At 57.6% G+C, this 14,224-nt stretch overlaps 1 protein-coding gene across 3 annotated transcripts; it reads right to left on the bottom strand.

The window, feature by feature from the left end:
- Positions 1-1,459: 1,459 nt before the first annotated feature.
- On the bottom strand, positions 1,460-13,971 carry LOC118173742 (LON peptidase N-terminal domain and RING finger protein 1-like). 3 transcript variants are annotated; one of them, XM_035338588.1, is made up of 12 exons: positions 13,328-13,971; positions 9,996-10,114; positions 9,063-9,185; positions 8,405-8,515; positions 7,464-7,587; positions 6,839-6,935; positions 5,336-5,450; positions 4,606-4,727; positions 4,219-4,377; positions 3,380-3,542; positions 3,089-3,235; positions 1,460-2,260 (listed from the first exon to the last, which is right to left on the bottom strand). In XM_035338588.1, exons 1-12 carry the CDS (start codon positions 13,695-13,697, stop codon positions 2,063-2,065), a joined length of 1,848 nt encoding a protein of 615 aa, XP_035194479.1. In that variant the 5' UTR covers positions 13,698-13,971; the 3' UTR covers positions 1,460-2,062. The 3 variants fall into 3 exon arrangements, with proteins under 3 accessions (XP_035194479.1, XP_035194480.1, XP_035194478.1); XM_035338589.1 differs by having other exon boundaries at positions 6,839-6,932; positions 7,461-7,581; XM_035338587.1 differs by having other exon boundaries at positions 6,839-6,932; positions 7,461-7,587; positions 13,328-13,970.
- Between the last annotated feature and the right edge of the window lie 253 nt (positions 13,972-14,224).

Here is a 14,224-nt window from a genome sequence, read left to right as displayed (position 1 = left end):
CCGACACGCGTGGGCACCTCCACCTGGCGGATTTTGGAAGCCCTTTTCGGGGAGCAAGGGTCAGCAGGAGCTGTTCCTGCAGGGCATCCCCACGGGGAGCGTCCCCTCGCCACCCAGGGCACCTCTCCCTTTGGGACCTCGTGCACGTCTCCCAAATGGGACATGTCCCTGGTGCGAGCTGCCCCGTGCAAACCTGCTCCCGGCTGCAGCCCTCTGCCCACCACCACGAGGAGGGGACAGGGACAGGTGATCTCCACAGCACTGGAGGGAGAGACACCCACCAGGGTCATCCCACGCTGGCCACCATCCCTTCCAGACCACTGTGCCTCGCTCCCATCCTTCCCCAAAGCCCTTGGCTGCAACAATGGGCAGGAACTGGGTGGTTTTCACATGCTCTTTGTCCTCTCCAAAACAATTTCTTTTTTCCCCTTGCTGTTATCTATCCTGCACTCACTGTGCCCACCTAACCTGCCACCACCAGTGCATTGCCTCTTCACGTGTCCCAGATCTCCCCGGGATGCCCCAGCTTTCATCAACAAGTGGCTAAAAGGCAAACACCAGCAACCAAACAACAACAACAAAGTTCTTTATTTCAGTGACCAAGAAGAAAAAAGAATTCAAAGAGAGAAGGTACTAACACGGACCCCAAAGGCACTCCAAACAAACCAGAGCGATTTGCAGGAGTCCCTTCCTGCAGCAAGCCGGGTCCCAGCACGAACATGGCCCAGACCCATGGAGCTCCCGCACCTGGTAATCGGGCAGCTTGTGGGGCTGGGGGGTCGCAGGGGTGTTCACATCCACCCTGCAGAAAAGAAAGGCACTTCCCAAAATCCAGTGGTACCCTGCAGAAGGACACGGAGAGGAGTGATGGGCAGGAAGGGGCCCTGTGGCTCTGACCCCACTGCCTCTCCCCCTCCCCAGGTTACAGCCCCCCGAGAGAGCAAAAGCAGGGACGTGATTCTGGAACTAATGTTAATCCAACAACTCACTACGTCAATACTACTCCTAAATTTCAACCCAAAGTCACTGAAATTATGGATGGGAGACAAAAATCCCAAACTTTTAGGATCTCCATGGAGTAAAGCCTTGCCTGTGCAGGCAGAGGGGGGGCAGTGACTTTTTCCCTCTCTCTGGAGAGGAGCAGCAGCCAGGCACTTGCAGACAGGCACTTGCTCCCCTGCATGGGGTTCACAGCATCGGCCACCGAGTATTATGCCCTCCCCAGCCCCTCCGGAGATCCCCTTTGACTTCAATCCATGCTGGTTTGGAGGCCCTGAACTGTCCTGGGTCCCAAGTTCAAGGGTCTGGCTCTACTCAGATCCTGATTTTCTCCTGAGGAGGCAGAAAATTTATGAGAAACACTGAACATTGGGAAATTGCACTGCTCAAGGGACAGAAAGTCTCAGCCCCTTCAAGCCCACCCGTGGGTCAGGTCTGACCCCAAAGCCCGACCTGACCTGGGTCGGGAGCAGCCATGGGCTCTGACCAGTGCCTTCTTCTCTGCCTGGCCAAGGAGGTGGCTAGAAGAAGGCTGTGGATATCAGATCATTTAACTGAACCTTCCTTCTAGCCCAAATAGAAATTAAGCCAAACTTGCAACCAGAGGCTGAGCCTTCAGCTCCCACAGATGCTTCCTGGTGCCACATCTCTGAAGCCTTGAAATCCCCCCTCCCCTGGTGCTCGGAGTGGGGCCATCTACCAAAACCCCAACATTGTCCTTCGGAGAGGAAGAGCCAAAGCCCAAGCAGCCCTGGCACTCGGCCCTCCGCCCCAGGGAGAGTCCTCCTTAGAGCCAAAGCATCTCACCGGGGGATTTTGGCTCCCAAGACACAACCCAGCTCTCTGGCTTGGTCCCTGCCGGTGACACGGCCGCAGCTCATGGGGACAGCACGGACAGCATCGAGTCACCACCGGGCCCCGCCGAGCCAGGCAGAGAGAGCCCAGCTCCTCACTGAGGTCCCTTCCTTGGGGTTCAAACCATGAAAAAATGCACAAAGAAACCCAAGGAAGGAGGAGGGGGGTCTCCTTTGTGAACAGAGCGGGGGATGCTGGGGCGGGGGGCTCAGACGCGGCCCCGGGGGCTGAGCTCCGGCAGGGGGTTCGTGGCCGGGGGCTGCTGCAGCAGAGCCAGGAGGATGCGCTGCAGCTGGGTGAGGCGGGCGCGCAGCGAGGTGCTGGAGAAGAGCCTCAGCTGGAAGGACGGGTCGAGGGGCAGGATGGAGATGAGCCACCAGCACCACATCGGGCCGTCGGCAGAAGCCTGCAGGGGAGAGAGGGAGAGAGCCCCACTTCAGGAGCCACAAGGCCAGGAGGTGGCCTTCAGGCAGCACTGCTGATAGGAAATATTTGCTCGGAGCAGTAAGAAGGATCCTGCAGCACTGCCTGCTGTGGCTACGGCACTCATCCGAGCAGCCCTTTCATCTGTTTAGGCGTAAGATGGCTGGATGAACTAATTCAATTTCCAGGCAAACATTCCCTGGGGACTCTCCCCACAACAGAGGTAACTGGGAAAAAGTCTGTATGAAACAAATGAAGAAATACCTTGCACATTGGTTTGTTTAAGACAGTGTTTTTCAACAACACTGGCCAAATCCTGCACACTCCTAGAGGCATCCAGCACAGCAGCACTCAGCCACCACCACCAGAGCAGTCAGTGCCACATCCAGCACCTGGCACGACCTCCCCAGGGTCCCCAAGGATGAAGCCTTTGGGGCATTTGCTTTTTCTTTGCTCAGCTGCTCCAGCAAGAGCACAGCAGCTCTTTGTAATGATCCAGGCAGGTAGCACCCTCTTGAAAGAGTGAAAATTAAATTTTGGTGGTTTTTTTTTTGCCCATAATCTGAATTTGTCAGAGCAACCTAATAAGCAAACTGGATCCTGCTGGCTTAGCACCTCTTCCCTGGCCAGCCAGGGCTTTCTCAAAGGAACAGATGACGGGAAAGGAGAGCACAGCTGAGCTGTGGGGTTTGTGTGTTTGTCCATTTGTTAGTTTTTTTTGTTTTGTTTTGTTTTGTTTTGTTTTTCTTTTGGCTCTGATTCAAAGGCTCTCTCAGTACCCTGTGGAGCACTCCTTCCCTCGGGGCATTACCTGGATGTCCTCCTCCTTCTCCGGCAGCGGCCCATGCTGCATCAAGAGGCGCCTGGAGGCAACATCTCCGTGCTCACAAAACCTCTGGGCCAACTCATAGGTGCTTTCGTGGAGGCTCTGCAGCTCCTGCAGCTCCTCCCCAGCCACCTGCGGGGGGGAAGAGGAGAATAGAGTGGGGTGCATGGAGAGCACGGTGCCCCCCACGGGTGTTCTGGCTTTGTCTGGCTTTTCTCCACCTCCTCTGGCTTCGTCCCACCAATTTGGGGGCTTCCGCACTGGCCCTGCCCTCACCTTCTTGTCCTCCAGGTACTCAATGTCGGCAGTGTTGTAGCCGTCCCTGTGCCCGCGTCTCAGCACACGAAACCGCCGCCCGCCCACGGTGTCCACCAGCGAGCGGCCGTCCGCCAGCAGCTCCAGCTGCCGGATCTCCAGCATGCAGCCGTAGTCTGCGAAGCTGGAGGGAGCGAGGGGGAGAAAAGAGGGCCTGAGCAGGGTGCCGGTGGTGGGAGAGCCGCTTGTCCTCAACGCACCACCTCCAAGCAGGGAAAAGGTGCAAAATCGGAAATTAATTCTGTTGTCACTTGCTGCCAGAGGGCATGGAACAGCGAGCACTCCCTTGGATTTGTCTTGTACGAAAATGACTTAGGTCCTCACGCTGCCCTGATGTCCAGAGGCCTGAACACACCATCCCTTGCAGAGACATCCCAAAACCCATCTGAGGCCAGAAAATGTTATCTATCCCATTTCACTTGAACAAGGTGGGACGACTTGCCATGTAAGTACAGGCATTTAATGGAGTACTTGGGGTAGGCACCTAGAGGCTGAGCACACCTGAGATCTGGAGGTGCCACCAGGAACACAAGGACAACCACACAAAAGCCCATTTGGCCCGGTGTGCTGCCACAGCTCGCTATGGACAGAGTACGAGAAGTAAGGTAACCGTAAAGTGGCCATGGGCAGGCAGCTTGGAGATGTCCTCTCTGGGATTTCTGCCGGTAGGATGCAGTGGGAGATGAAATCGTACCCCGCTCCCCCTCTCTGAACCACTCGGGATTTTAGAAATGTGGAGCTGGCACAGACAGGGGTGAATGAGCCGGGGCGGAAGGAAGCAGCCTTGTCCCGGAGCTCACCTTTTCCCGGTCTCGTACACGCACATGCCAAACCTCCTCGTGCCGGTCTCCTGGCACTGCCGGATCATCAGGCGGTAGCGGGGCTCGAAGACGTGCAGAGGGCAGGCAACACCCGGGAAGGACATGGTGCATACGAAGATGGGGATGTTCTTGGTCAGACTGAAAGAGAGGAAGGGAGACTGCTGTGACACCTCCAGGAACAAATCCCACCAAAGGCTCTACATCAACTTGCACCCTGGCTGCTCCCCCAAACCACATCTGTCCTTTACCCCACAAAGTGATGCTGGGGTGCAGACCACCATCATGTGGTCCTACAGGTGAAAAGCTAGAGAAAAGCTCCCCCCTGCATACACACACCCCCCACGCACCAGAGCTGATCCCTCTTACTTGGAGAGCTCGGCCATCTCGGCCTGGTGCAGCTCCCGGCGCTCGGCCAGCTGTGCGGGGAAGGTGGCCAGCATGATGTCCTGCAGCAGCACGGTGCAGCTGTAGCTTCCAGCCTTCAGGTACTGAGAGAAAACAGAGCCAGAAATAGGTTGGACAAGAGCAGGACGGGAGCCCCGAGGCCATCCTGAGTTCTGAATCACGCGCACATGTATTGGAGCCGAGGGTACTTTCAGATGAGAGAGCAAGGGCTGAAGCCTACCAGGGAGGACTGCAGGACTGGGCTCAGACCTGGGGCCCATCTAACGCAGCCTCCTGTCACTGACACTGAGGCGGTCCGTGTATGACAACCTAATTTCCTCAATGGTCTCCTCTGAATCCTTTTTCATTAAAGAGAAAATCATATCCCCAGGCTAGCAGGTTTTCCATCCATTTCCATTTTTAAAAGTAATTAGCATTAACTTCCTCCTCTCTCTCTCCCCTCCAACTCTCAGCCCTGTTTACGATCTCACTAAATCACTCTGGCATCTCGTGGAAATGAATCTCCTGGTCTTAATTATCAGCTGTCAGGTCATTCCTGCACAAGTGGAGCTGACACCGCTGGGCCAGGCAGCCACCAGCATGTGAGCATCCTGCCTGTCCCCTGCCCCCTGCATGCCCCCCGCGTCCCACCTGCCCCCCATGTCCCACCTGCCCCCAGGCACACTGATGGCATGGGGACGCGTGCCCTCACCTCTCTCAGGCTCTGCTTGCAGAGGGGGCAGTTGGGCCGGTGGTCCAGGCAGCGCTCGAGGCACTCCTTGCAGAAGGTGTGCCCGCACGGCGTCGTCACCGGCTCCAAGAACATCCTGCAAAAGAGCCACCATCAGCGGACAGAGGTGGGGAAGGAGCACGTGTGCTGCGGGCACAGCTCCCGGCCATCCACAGCCCCGTGCTAGGGGTGCTGCATCTTTGAATTCCCTTACTGCATGTGGGATTTTGCTTCCAGCAGGATCGAGGCATTTCCCATACCCCCTCCTGCCACTTCAAGAGAAATTCACAGCGATGCTGCGGGACAAGATGCTGCTGGAAGCTGTTTCATGCCGTGCTTCCCAAGCCTGGGCAGTACGTGGCTACGCAACTTGCTTACACTAAAGCTGCGTTGGCTAATCTTTGCTTGTAACTCCTGTTAATTAAATGTAAAGGTTCCTAGCTGGCTTATTCCTGTAATTAAAAGCCTGGGCTCAGGCTGCTGGATGTGCACACTGATGGTTGATGACAACTGTCCCAGGCTTGAGCTCCCTGTCCTTGTGGGGTGCCCACGGGCCCTGCTGGGGCAAGTGCTTCCCAATCTGCCCACGGTGGGAAGGTTCCTCCTCCTAGAGCTCCTAGAGCAGAGCTGGCTGCAAGAGTTCAGGTTGCTCCCGGGTGGCTTCAGAATCAGAAATGAAATGCAGGACTTGAGCCCAGCTCAGGGGGGACACTGATACCCGTGGAAATCCCCCACTGCAGGTACAGCTTAGGTCTCCTTCTTCATTTGCACTGAGCCCTGATTCTTCCTGAACATTTCCCTGCTCTCAGAGAAGATTAAATTCACCTAATTTGGACCAGATACAGCCTTGGGCTACCTCCCTGTGGCAGTTCACTCACAGTTCATCCTCCTATGCCATGCCCAGACTTGAAGCAAACCACTGGGCAGGGGACCTTGACTTTCCCACACATATAGCAGCATAGCGCCCAGTCCTCCAGCAGCAGCACTTGTACAACTGCCCGAGGTGCTGGGACACACCAAAAACTACAGCCTGGTCTCACCATGTCCTCTAAAACACTCACCCCCCTCAAAGGCACCGAGCCTGTCCCCAGCCAGAGCTGGGGATGGACATGGGCTCTGCCCCGGTCTATCAGGATTTGCAATGCCCCCATCACAGACGGTGCTTCCCTGGGGTAAACCCTTCCTGTTGTGGCCTGCAGTTACAGAGGGCAACCATCACCTTTGATCTTTGGTCCTGCTGAACATCCCCACCTCTGCACCAGGCGGAACCACGCTGTGTCCCGGGACAGAGCGAGCCGAGCTCCCACAGCCTGCCAGGGCCTGCCTCATCTCCTCCTCTTACCTCTTGTCCCCCTCAAAACCTGTGTCTCAGCAGTACCAGGGACTGAGTTTGCTATTAAGAGGTAAAGAAAGATTCAAACCAGGAAACAGAACCGGGCAGGTGCCAATTCCTCATCCAGCAAGCTCCCCAGCCGAAGGACTCACCGTATGCAGAGGGAGCACTCCAAGTCAGAAATGCTCAGCAGCTCCCCGAGGTGTGGCTGGTTACACTTGGCTGTCTCCGTCTCCTCTTCATTAGCTGGTGGCAAAAGAAGAGAAAGGAAGAAAAGACCCCTCATTTTCATACTGAGAATTAATCTTTGCTTTCTGAGGTGTACAGAATTAGCTGCTACACGAAGTGCTTTGAAGGTTAAAAGCAAAAACGTAGCATAAATATCACATAAACCCAGCCGTTAACCCACGTGTGCTCACCCACAGCTTGCCCAGCACTTGGCAGAAGGCAGTACCTCCACTCCTTTTGCAGGTGGGGAAACTGAGGCACTGAGAGGTGAAGCGACCCAAAGCAGCTCCCACATGGAGGTCTCTAGAGGCCTGGGTGCTGGTGGCAAGCCAATGCCAGCAGAGGTTCTGCCTCCCCAAAGCGTGATATGTCACGTCTCTCACAAGGATCTTCTGATCTAAAACCCATCCAGCACACTGGATGATCAGCACTCTGATCTAAAACTGGTCCAGCACATGGCACAAACACTGAGATTTCAGTACCAAAACGTCTTTTAAAGTGTTATTCTGTAAGAGAAAAGGTTCTGGTGCCTCCGTGGACACTCACCCACCAACAGCCCATGCTGCCTCTCTGCCACAGCCCCCGGCTCCTGCTGTCGCCCTGGGGTGGGGGTCCCCTGGCCATGCTCAGACACCGAGGACCCTCTGCCGGCCTCCGTCTCTCCCTCCTGGTCCTGGACACAGAAAAGAGAAAATTGAACCCGACACCCCTTCCCCCTTTGAATACAAACCCATCCGCCCCACAGAGACCAATGGCACTGGGACATTTTCTGGCGCACTGCTGTCTGTTAACATCTCACATCAACAGAGCGTGCCCCTGACAGACATCCCTGCTCAACCCCACAACAGCATCTGGGAGCCAAATTTTACCCTTTTTGGGAGGAAACACAAACAGCCCAAGAACAGGGGCACAGAGCACGCGTTCGGGGCATGGTTTATCTCGTGGTTAAAACACGGGCTTTCCCTGCCTAGATGTACCTCCAGGCACTGGGGTGTGTTTGAACCCATTTCTCCCATTTCCTCTTCTCTCCAAACCTGCCAAATTCCTCCTTAGGAGACAAAGAGCAGAAAATGAGTTTTCCTTAATAGCTCCTAGTGGTCTGAACTGTTCTCAGATGTATTTTTTGGATAAAAAAAAAAAAAAAAAAAAAAAAAAAAAAAAATAACATTAAAACTGAAATTTTCTCTTTTATTTTTCTGAATGTAATGTGGCTTTTGTGTTTTAAACACAAGGGTCTAAAATCTTGCGTAAATTATTGCAGAACAAAACTGGGAGAGGACTGGAAACCAGTAGGAGCCTTCTCTGCTCCTCCAGCCCCTCACCACCACTTCTGACGGTGTTTTTGCTCTCCCACCCCCTGCTTCCTGCAGCTGCCCATCCCTGGACATGATCCTGCCCAACCTCCCTTTCCCGCACCTCTGTTCCCATCACTGGAAAATCCCAGTGTGGGACATCCCAAAGGGACCCCAAGTCCCATTGCAGTCTCTTACCTGGGCTCGGGCAGAGGAGGATGCAGGGTCGCCTCCGTCCCCCACTGCCTGGGGACCACTCGAGCCCCGGTGGGCAGCGCATGGCCGAGGAGCATCCTCCTGGGCGAGGATCTACAAGGAGAAATGGGGCTCAGCGTGGTGCTGGGAGAAAGATGTGCTGGCTGAGCTCTGCCAAACTAACGCCTTAGGGCATAAGGAAGGTGGCAGCAAGAGGCACTGAATAAAGCAGTGTATTTTAAGGTCTGGGACCTGTTTTCCGTTACCCAAAATAAGCAGGAAGGGAGTGCGCTGTGGAGAGCACAGGGTCATTCCTCATTCCCCTGCCCTTTCCCTCCTGGAGGGCAAACATCCACTCATGGCATGAAGTCCTCATGCTGGGGACACTGCCAGCAGCCCCAGTGGTGACAATATTTTGGCACACAGGTGGGTGCTGGCCTGAATGACACCAAAATGAAGTGATGCCAGATCTCCAGTGACAGCTTTCAGCAAATTTGTACTGGGGCGATGGAAAACTCCTGGACCAGGACCCAATTTCCCTTGCTCCCAAAACCAGCCCAGAGCAGCAGGACCGTGAGGGACACGAGTCCTTCAGAAGAACAGGTCACCTCCCTGAGCGACAAGAGGGCACAGGACCACGCCACGCCATGGGCCCACGCACCTTCTCCATCTCACTCTGTGCAGGCTGGAAATGGGGACACAGCGTCAGGCAGTGCTCCCACGCCAGCAGGGCTTCGGCTCTGCGTCCCATCTCCAGAAGCACCTTCCCTTTCCTGAAGAAGCCCTGCAAAGCAGAAAAACCTGTGCTATCGGACAGTGGCCAGCTGAGAGTGTCCCTTCAGCACCCCAAGCTCCCAGTGCCAAGGGATTCTCCCTCCAGCATCCTGCCCGCTCCCGTCCTGGGCTGAAGTACCTGGTCACATCGCTGTCCCCACACTCAGACCTGCCACTGTACCCACCAGACCCACGCACCACATCCAACAGAGCTCCAAAACGCAACAATTGCAACAGCCAAGCAAATAAATCCTGCAGAGACCCAGAGAAGGGGTCAAGGGCCTTCAACGCTGCACAGCTACTGCCAGCAAGTGCAAATCAGCAAGTGAGCTCCCAGGTCTGGGGTCTTCAGGGGCAGCTCAGCACCCAGCCAGCATCTCCCCAGCCCACAGCTGGGCCCTTGCACACCAGTGTCCTCACTGAGTATGTGTGCACAGACACACGGTGCTGGACCTTTACTGCCAGGCAATACACTCCTGTTTATGTTACGTAGTGCCTGTGTCCTGCGTCTGCAGCCTTGTGGATCTGGACAGTTAATTTTTGGGCACGATGAATCCAATGGCTATGAGAACTCAGGATTGCCCATGAACCACGTGCTGGGCCCAGCAATCAGTGGCTGGCAAGAGACTGTGATTAAGACCTTTGGATTAAATGTTAATTATCTGCGTCCCTAAAGCCAAAATTTCCGCAGCCTTCTGCGACCAGGGGAGCAAGCTTTGCAAGTGACATTGGGACAGCAAGGAGAAATCCTCCGGGAGGATTAGCTGCCATATGCAGTGAGATGTGGCTCCAAGGCTTCTCCAGCCTCCCCTCCGCTCACCTCGTGCTCTGTGGGCTCAGCCTTGCACACAGCCTCCAGGTCCCCCAGCGCCTCCGGGTACTGCCCCAGGGCCACGAACGCCTCTGCCCGGCACCGCCACAGGGAGGTGTCATCGGGGGCTGCGAAGAGAAAGGTGAGGGCTTGTGCCACGAGCCCGTGCAGGACCACACAGCTGGGGGGCACATGGGCTGTGCGGGCAGCTCGAGCCGAACACAGCCAGCTCCTCTTCGGCAAGAGCCACTGGCCTCATAACTCTCTGCAAGAAAGTCCTTTCCCCTAAATATCTAATTCATACTGTGAGCCTCTTCGCTGTGTTTTTCCACATCTTTCCTCAGCCTTGGGGCTCAGCTTCAGCCACAGCAGGATCTGGGCTCTCATCCATCCTTTTGGGGTGCAGCAAAAAGGCTGGACCACATATGTGCTCCCTGCAGGGCGAGGAGATGCCCTGGGGGAGCAAGGAAGGCTCTGGATCCACCCCACCACATGGCTCTGGGCCCCCCAACACAAGAAAAGGTTGAGGTTTCCTATAACAGACGAAAGGAATTGGGCACCCAGGTCTGCATTATCACAATGTCACTGGTGGGACCTCAGTGTGCAGGCGCTGCTGGCCAGGACACCCTGGTGGCATGGTGCAGAGCAGTCCCTCTTGGAAACCAGCACCCCGAAATCCCACGTGGCACGACTCAGCCAGGTGTGGCGATGCTTTGTGGGTTCGAGCCGTGCAGGATTCGCAGACCCACCCCATTATATCACAGCCACGGAGGTGACCTACATCTGCTGCCGACTCCCAGCCAAGGCAGCGGCCCCGCGCCTCCCCCAGCGGCGAGCATCACCCGATGGCTGCCAAGGGCTGGGGCCAGGGACACACTGCGGTAGGGAAAGCACAGCTGCAACCCCGGTCCCTCCGGGCAGGACACCAGTGTCACCACGCCTTTCCCTGCTGGCTCCCCATGGTATGACGGTAGGGTCAGCATCCGGGGTCACTTTGAAGCCAGATATCATTGCTGGTGTTGTGTCCTGCACTCCCAGCCCCAGCAGCTTTTCCTCCCAGCCCCGGTTCACACCAGGCGCTGATGCAGCCTTGCCAGCTCCCAGCAGGTCCCAACTCGCAGCCCCATCACAGCAGGGTGCAGGAAGCCAGTGTCTGCTCTCCACTGCTGCCACCACGCCCAGGTACCCACCACGTCCAGCCGTGAGGAGGAAGCTCCAGGGCAGCTCCTGCCTCCTTCCAGCACGGGGCACAGCAGGACCCCACTCTCTGCCCTGCTCCAAGTGCAAGCCAGATCTCCCATCCCGAGCTGCCCCGCAGCAGCCAGGCTAAGCGGGCACCGTGTGCTCCCTCCAAGTCCATGTGCGTGCATGATGACAGCCACAACCTTGGCACCCGGAGCAGGAAGCAGGGGGAACTCGCTGTGCCGTGGCCCGTCCCTCAGGCACACGTCTAGAGATGAAAGGCTCCAGCTCGCAGTGACACGTGGAGATGAAAACACAGGTACAAAGTCCAGGGGCTTATTTTCCACATGTGCAAACACATTTGAACGTTTGCACTGCCTGGTAATAAAGTGTCTGCTTTGGCAAAAACGAGATGTGTAAAAGCAGGCTACAAATTCTGCATTTCTCTGCTGCTGCAGCTATTTTTGATCTATGATATCATTAGACATCGGGGACGTGAGCCAGCTGGCAGACTGGCGGCTGCGGAGTGACTGACAGCGCTCCTGGCACGTCGGGAGCCCTCCTGTGTTACGCTGCACCTTTTTGTTCACTTTGTCAACTTGTTATCTTCTGGTTCTCTGCTCGCTTTAGCCATGCACTCTCTCCCAAGCAGAGAGCTGCTTTGTCTGGCAGTGAGTTTTGTGCAAAGCCGAGGGTCCCTGCCCTGGGCAGCACGGAGCAGGACTGCAGACCAGCACGCATGTTCCCACCGGTTGAGCTTTTATTAACCTTGGGTTTTAAGAGGAGCCCAGAAGAGGCTGTGCAGCCTAAAAGTGGTCAGCAGGCTGCTGGGGGTGGGAATCCTGCCCCGAAAGCACCACCCACATGGCAGAGCCTGAGCAGCACCGGCACACACAGGTTTATGGGAGCTGCAGCCAATTCCTGTTTCCTCACTGCCCCAGCCCCGCTTCCCCTGCCCGCCGGGGAACCGAGCACGTAATGAAGAAAGGCCAAGGACAGAACTTGCAACAGTTTGCTCTTTCTCCTCACAGAGGCTTTTTAAAAAGAAACACCCAAGTGTACCGCCCAAGAAGACAAAAGCCAGGCACTAATGAAAAGAGAAGCAGAGGACAGCGCATGTGTGTTTGCTTTGCACAAAGGGCGCAGAGGATGTGAAGGGGGTGCCTGGGGAGGCTGCACAAAGGGACCCACGCTCCGCTGCCAGCACCGGGACCGCTGCCCCCTCAGCCACACCGTGCACCCCTGGCAGTAGCAATGAGCAAGGAGTGAGTGCCTGCAGCAGGAGGGGAGCTCAGCGCTGCCCACACAGCGCTGTCATAGAAACACCGCTCAGAGAGGACCTCCTGCCTCCGCCACCCCAGCCCCCTGCTCTCCAGACACGTTGTGTAACCCCTTTTAGTTCAGCAGTACTCTCCAAGAAATCCACTTACAGCTATGTGTTAAAGCAGACCGACCCCCCCCCCCCTCCCCCCCAGCCTGATCCTGATCCTGCAGGTGGAGCTGGGTGCAGAAGGGGGCTGGGGGACCCCTCTGCATGCCATGGGGGGCTCGGATGTGTCTGTCCTAGAGTGGAGAAGTCCCAGCCACTTTATGTAATGATTGCAACCGCCCCCCCCCCCAAACTCTTCCCCTGATGCTGAAGCATTGCCAGATGCCCCTGGGAAGCTGCTGACCTCTCGGCTATCACCGCACAGCTCCTTCCTCTCCAGCTGCCCACTAAAGCCAAGAGCCCAGGGCTGGGGGGACACGGCTGTGCGCCCCGTCCTGCCCACGGCCCTGGCACTGGGGACAAACATTAGGGCTCAACCCAGCCACTGTAGCCCCAGAAGGCCACGTCCCCCTTCTGCTGATGCTCTTCAGCAGGGGTGGAGATGAGTCCCTTACACCTGCAGACACAAGGGAAAGGTCCAGCATCTGTATTCCCCTCCCCACCCCTCCTCAGCACTTCCAGCACTCCAAATGATCTCCCCAGGTCTCCCAGCTCATGCTGGCATGAGGGGCACTGTGACATGGGGACAAAGCAACCCACACTGGTACCCACCTGCCCTGCCAACACCATCCACACATCCTCACCCCACCTGGACAACAGACCCGGCCCCTCCTGGGACCACCAGCCCCAACCCGCCCCCCAAACTCCCCTGGACCCAGGGGATGCTTACCCAGCTCGACGCCCTTCTGAGCCATCCCCAGCGCCTCCTTCGCCTCCCCACGGGTCAGATGGTGCCGGACACGGGCCACCAACCCCGCCAGCCGCCTGCCCCGGTCCTCGCACTTCTCCAGCAGGCTGCAGAGCACCACGTTGCGCCTCGGCCCCCCGACTCCCAGCAGCTTGAGCTTCTCCTGGCAGAGGGGGCAGCGGGCGGGCACGGCCCCCCCGAGGCACGGCGTGCACAGCGAGTGGCCGCACGACACCGTCACCGGCTCCCACAGCTGCAGGCGGCAGGACGGGCAGCGCAGCATCTCCCCGCTCCAAGGGGGGCACCGGACGGGGCTACCCCCCCTGGGCGAGCTGGGGGGGCCGCGGTTCATCGCTGCTGCCCTTCAAAAGGAGCCGGGGAGCTGCTCCCAAGGCCGGCGGTGCGCGCACATCCCGGGAGCAGCCGCCGCCGCACGCCCCCCTACCCCCCCTCCCCGTGCCACCGGGCTCAGCCCATCCTCCCCACGGGGGGGGCTGCAAAGGGCTGCGGAGCCCGGGCACGGCACGGCACGGCACGGTAGGTCACGGCACGGCCAGGACACGGCTCCTACCGTCTCCCCCCCCCGTAACCGGCGGGGGCACCATTGGCTGAAGCCGCCGCTGCGCTGCGCCCGCCCCGCCCCGCCCCGGGCGCGTTTCGTAACGGGGAACGGGGCGGGGGACGAGGGGGGGGGGACGGGGTGCTCGGGGGCACCGGGCACCGAGGTGAGAGCCGGGAGGGATGGGGGAATGGGGGGAGGATGGGGGTGCTGGGGGGCTCTGGATGAAGCGGGGTGCGGGGGTCGTTGGGGTGCTGCGGGTGCTGCCGCGCTGTGGGGTGCTGGAGAGCTCCGTGGCTCTATGGGGTGCAGGGTGCCCG

This window comes from Oxyura jamaicensis, chromosome 13 (genome assembly GCF_011077185.1).
Source record: "Oxyura jamaicensis isolate SHBP4307 breed ruddy duck chromosome 13, BPBGC_Ojam_1.0, whole genome shotgun sequence".
Classification (NCBI taxonomy): Eukaryota; Metazoa; Chordata; class Aves; order Anseriformes; family Anatidae; genus Oxyura; species Oxyura jamaicensis.
The sequence above is the reverse complement of the archived record's forward strand: the minus strand, read 5'-3'. Positions and strand labels throughout refer to the sequence as shown.

Bases quoted from the DNA above. Each gene is read 5' to 3' on its own strand.
- LOC118173742 (XM_035338588.1), bottom strand. From the start codon at position 13,697: ATGAACCGCGGCCCCCCCAGCTCGCCCAGGGGGGGTAGCCCCGTCCGG. The intron at 7,588-8,404 runs GTAAGAGACTGC...TTCTGTGTCCAG, and splicing joins CCTCCTCTGCCCGAGCCCAG to GACCAGGAGGGAGAGACGGA. The intron at 2,261-3,088 runs GTAATGCCCCGA...TCTCCCCTGCAG, and splicing joins AGAAGGAGGAGGACATCCAG to GCTTCTGCCGACGGCCCGAT.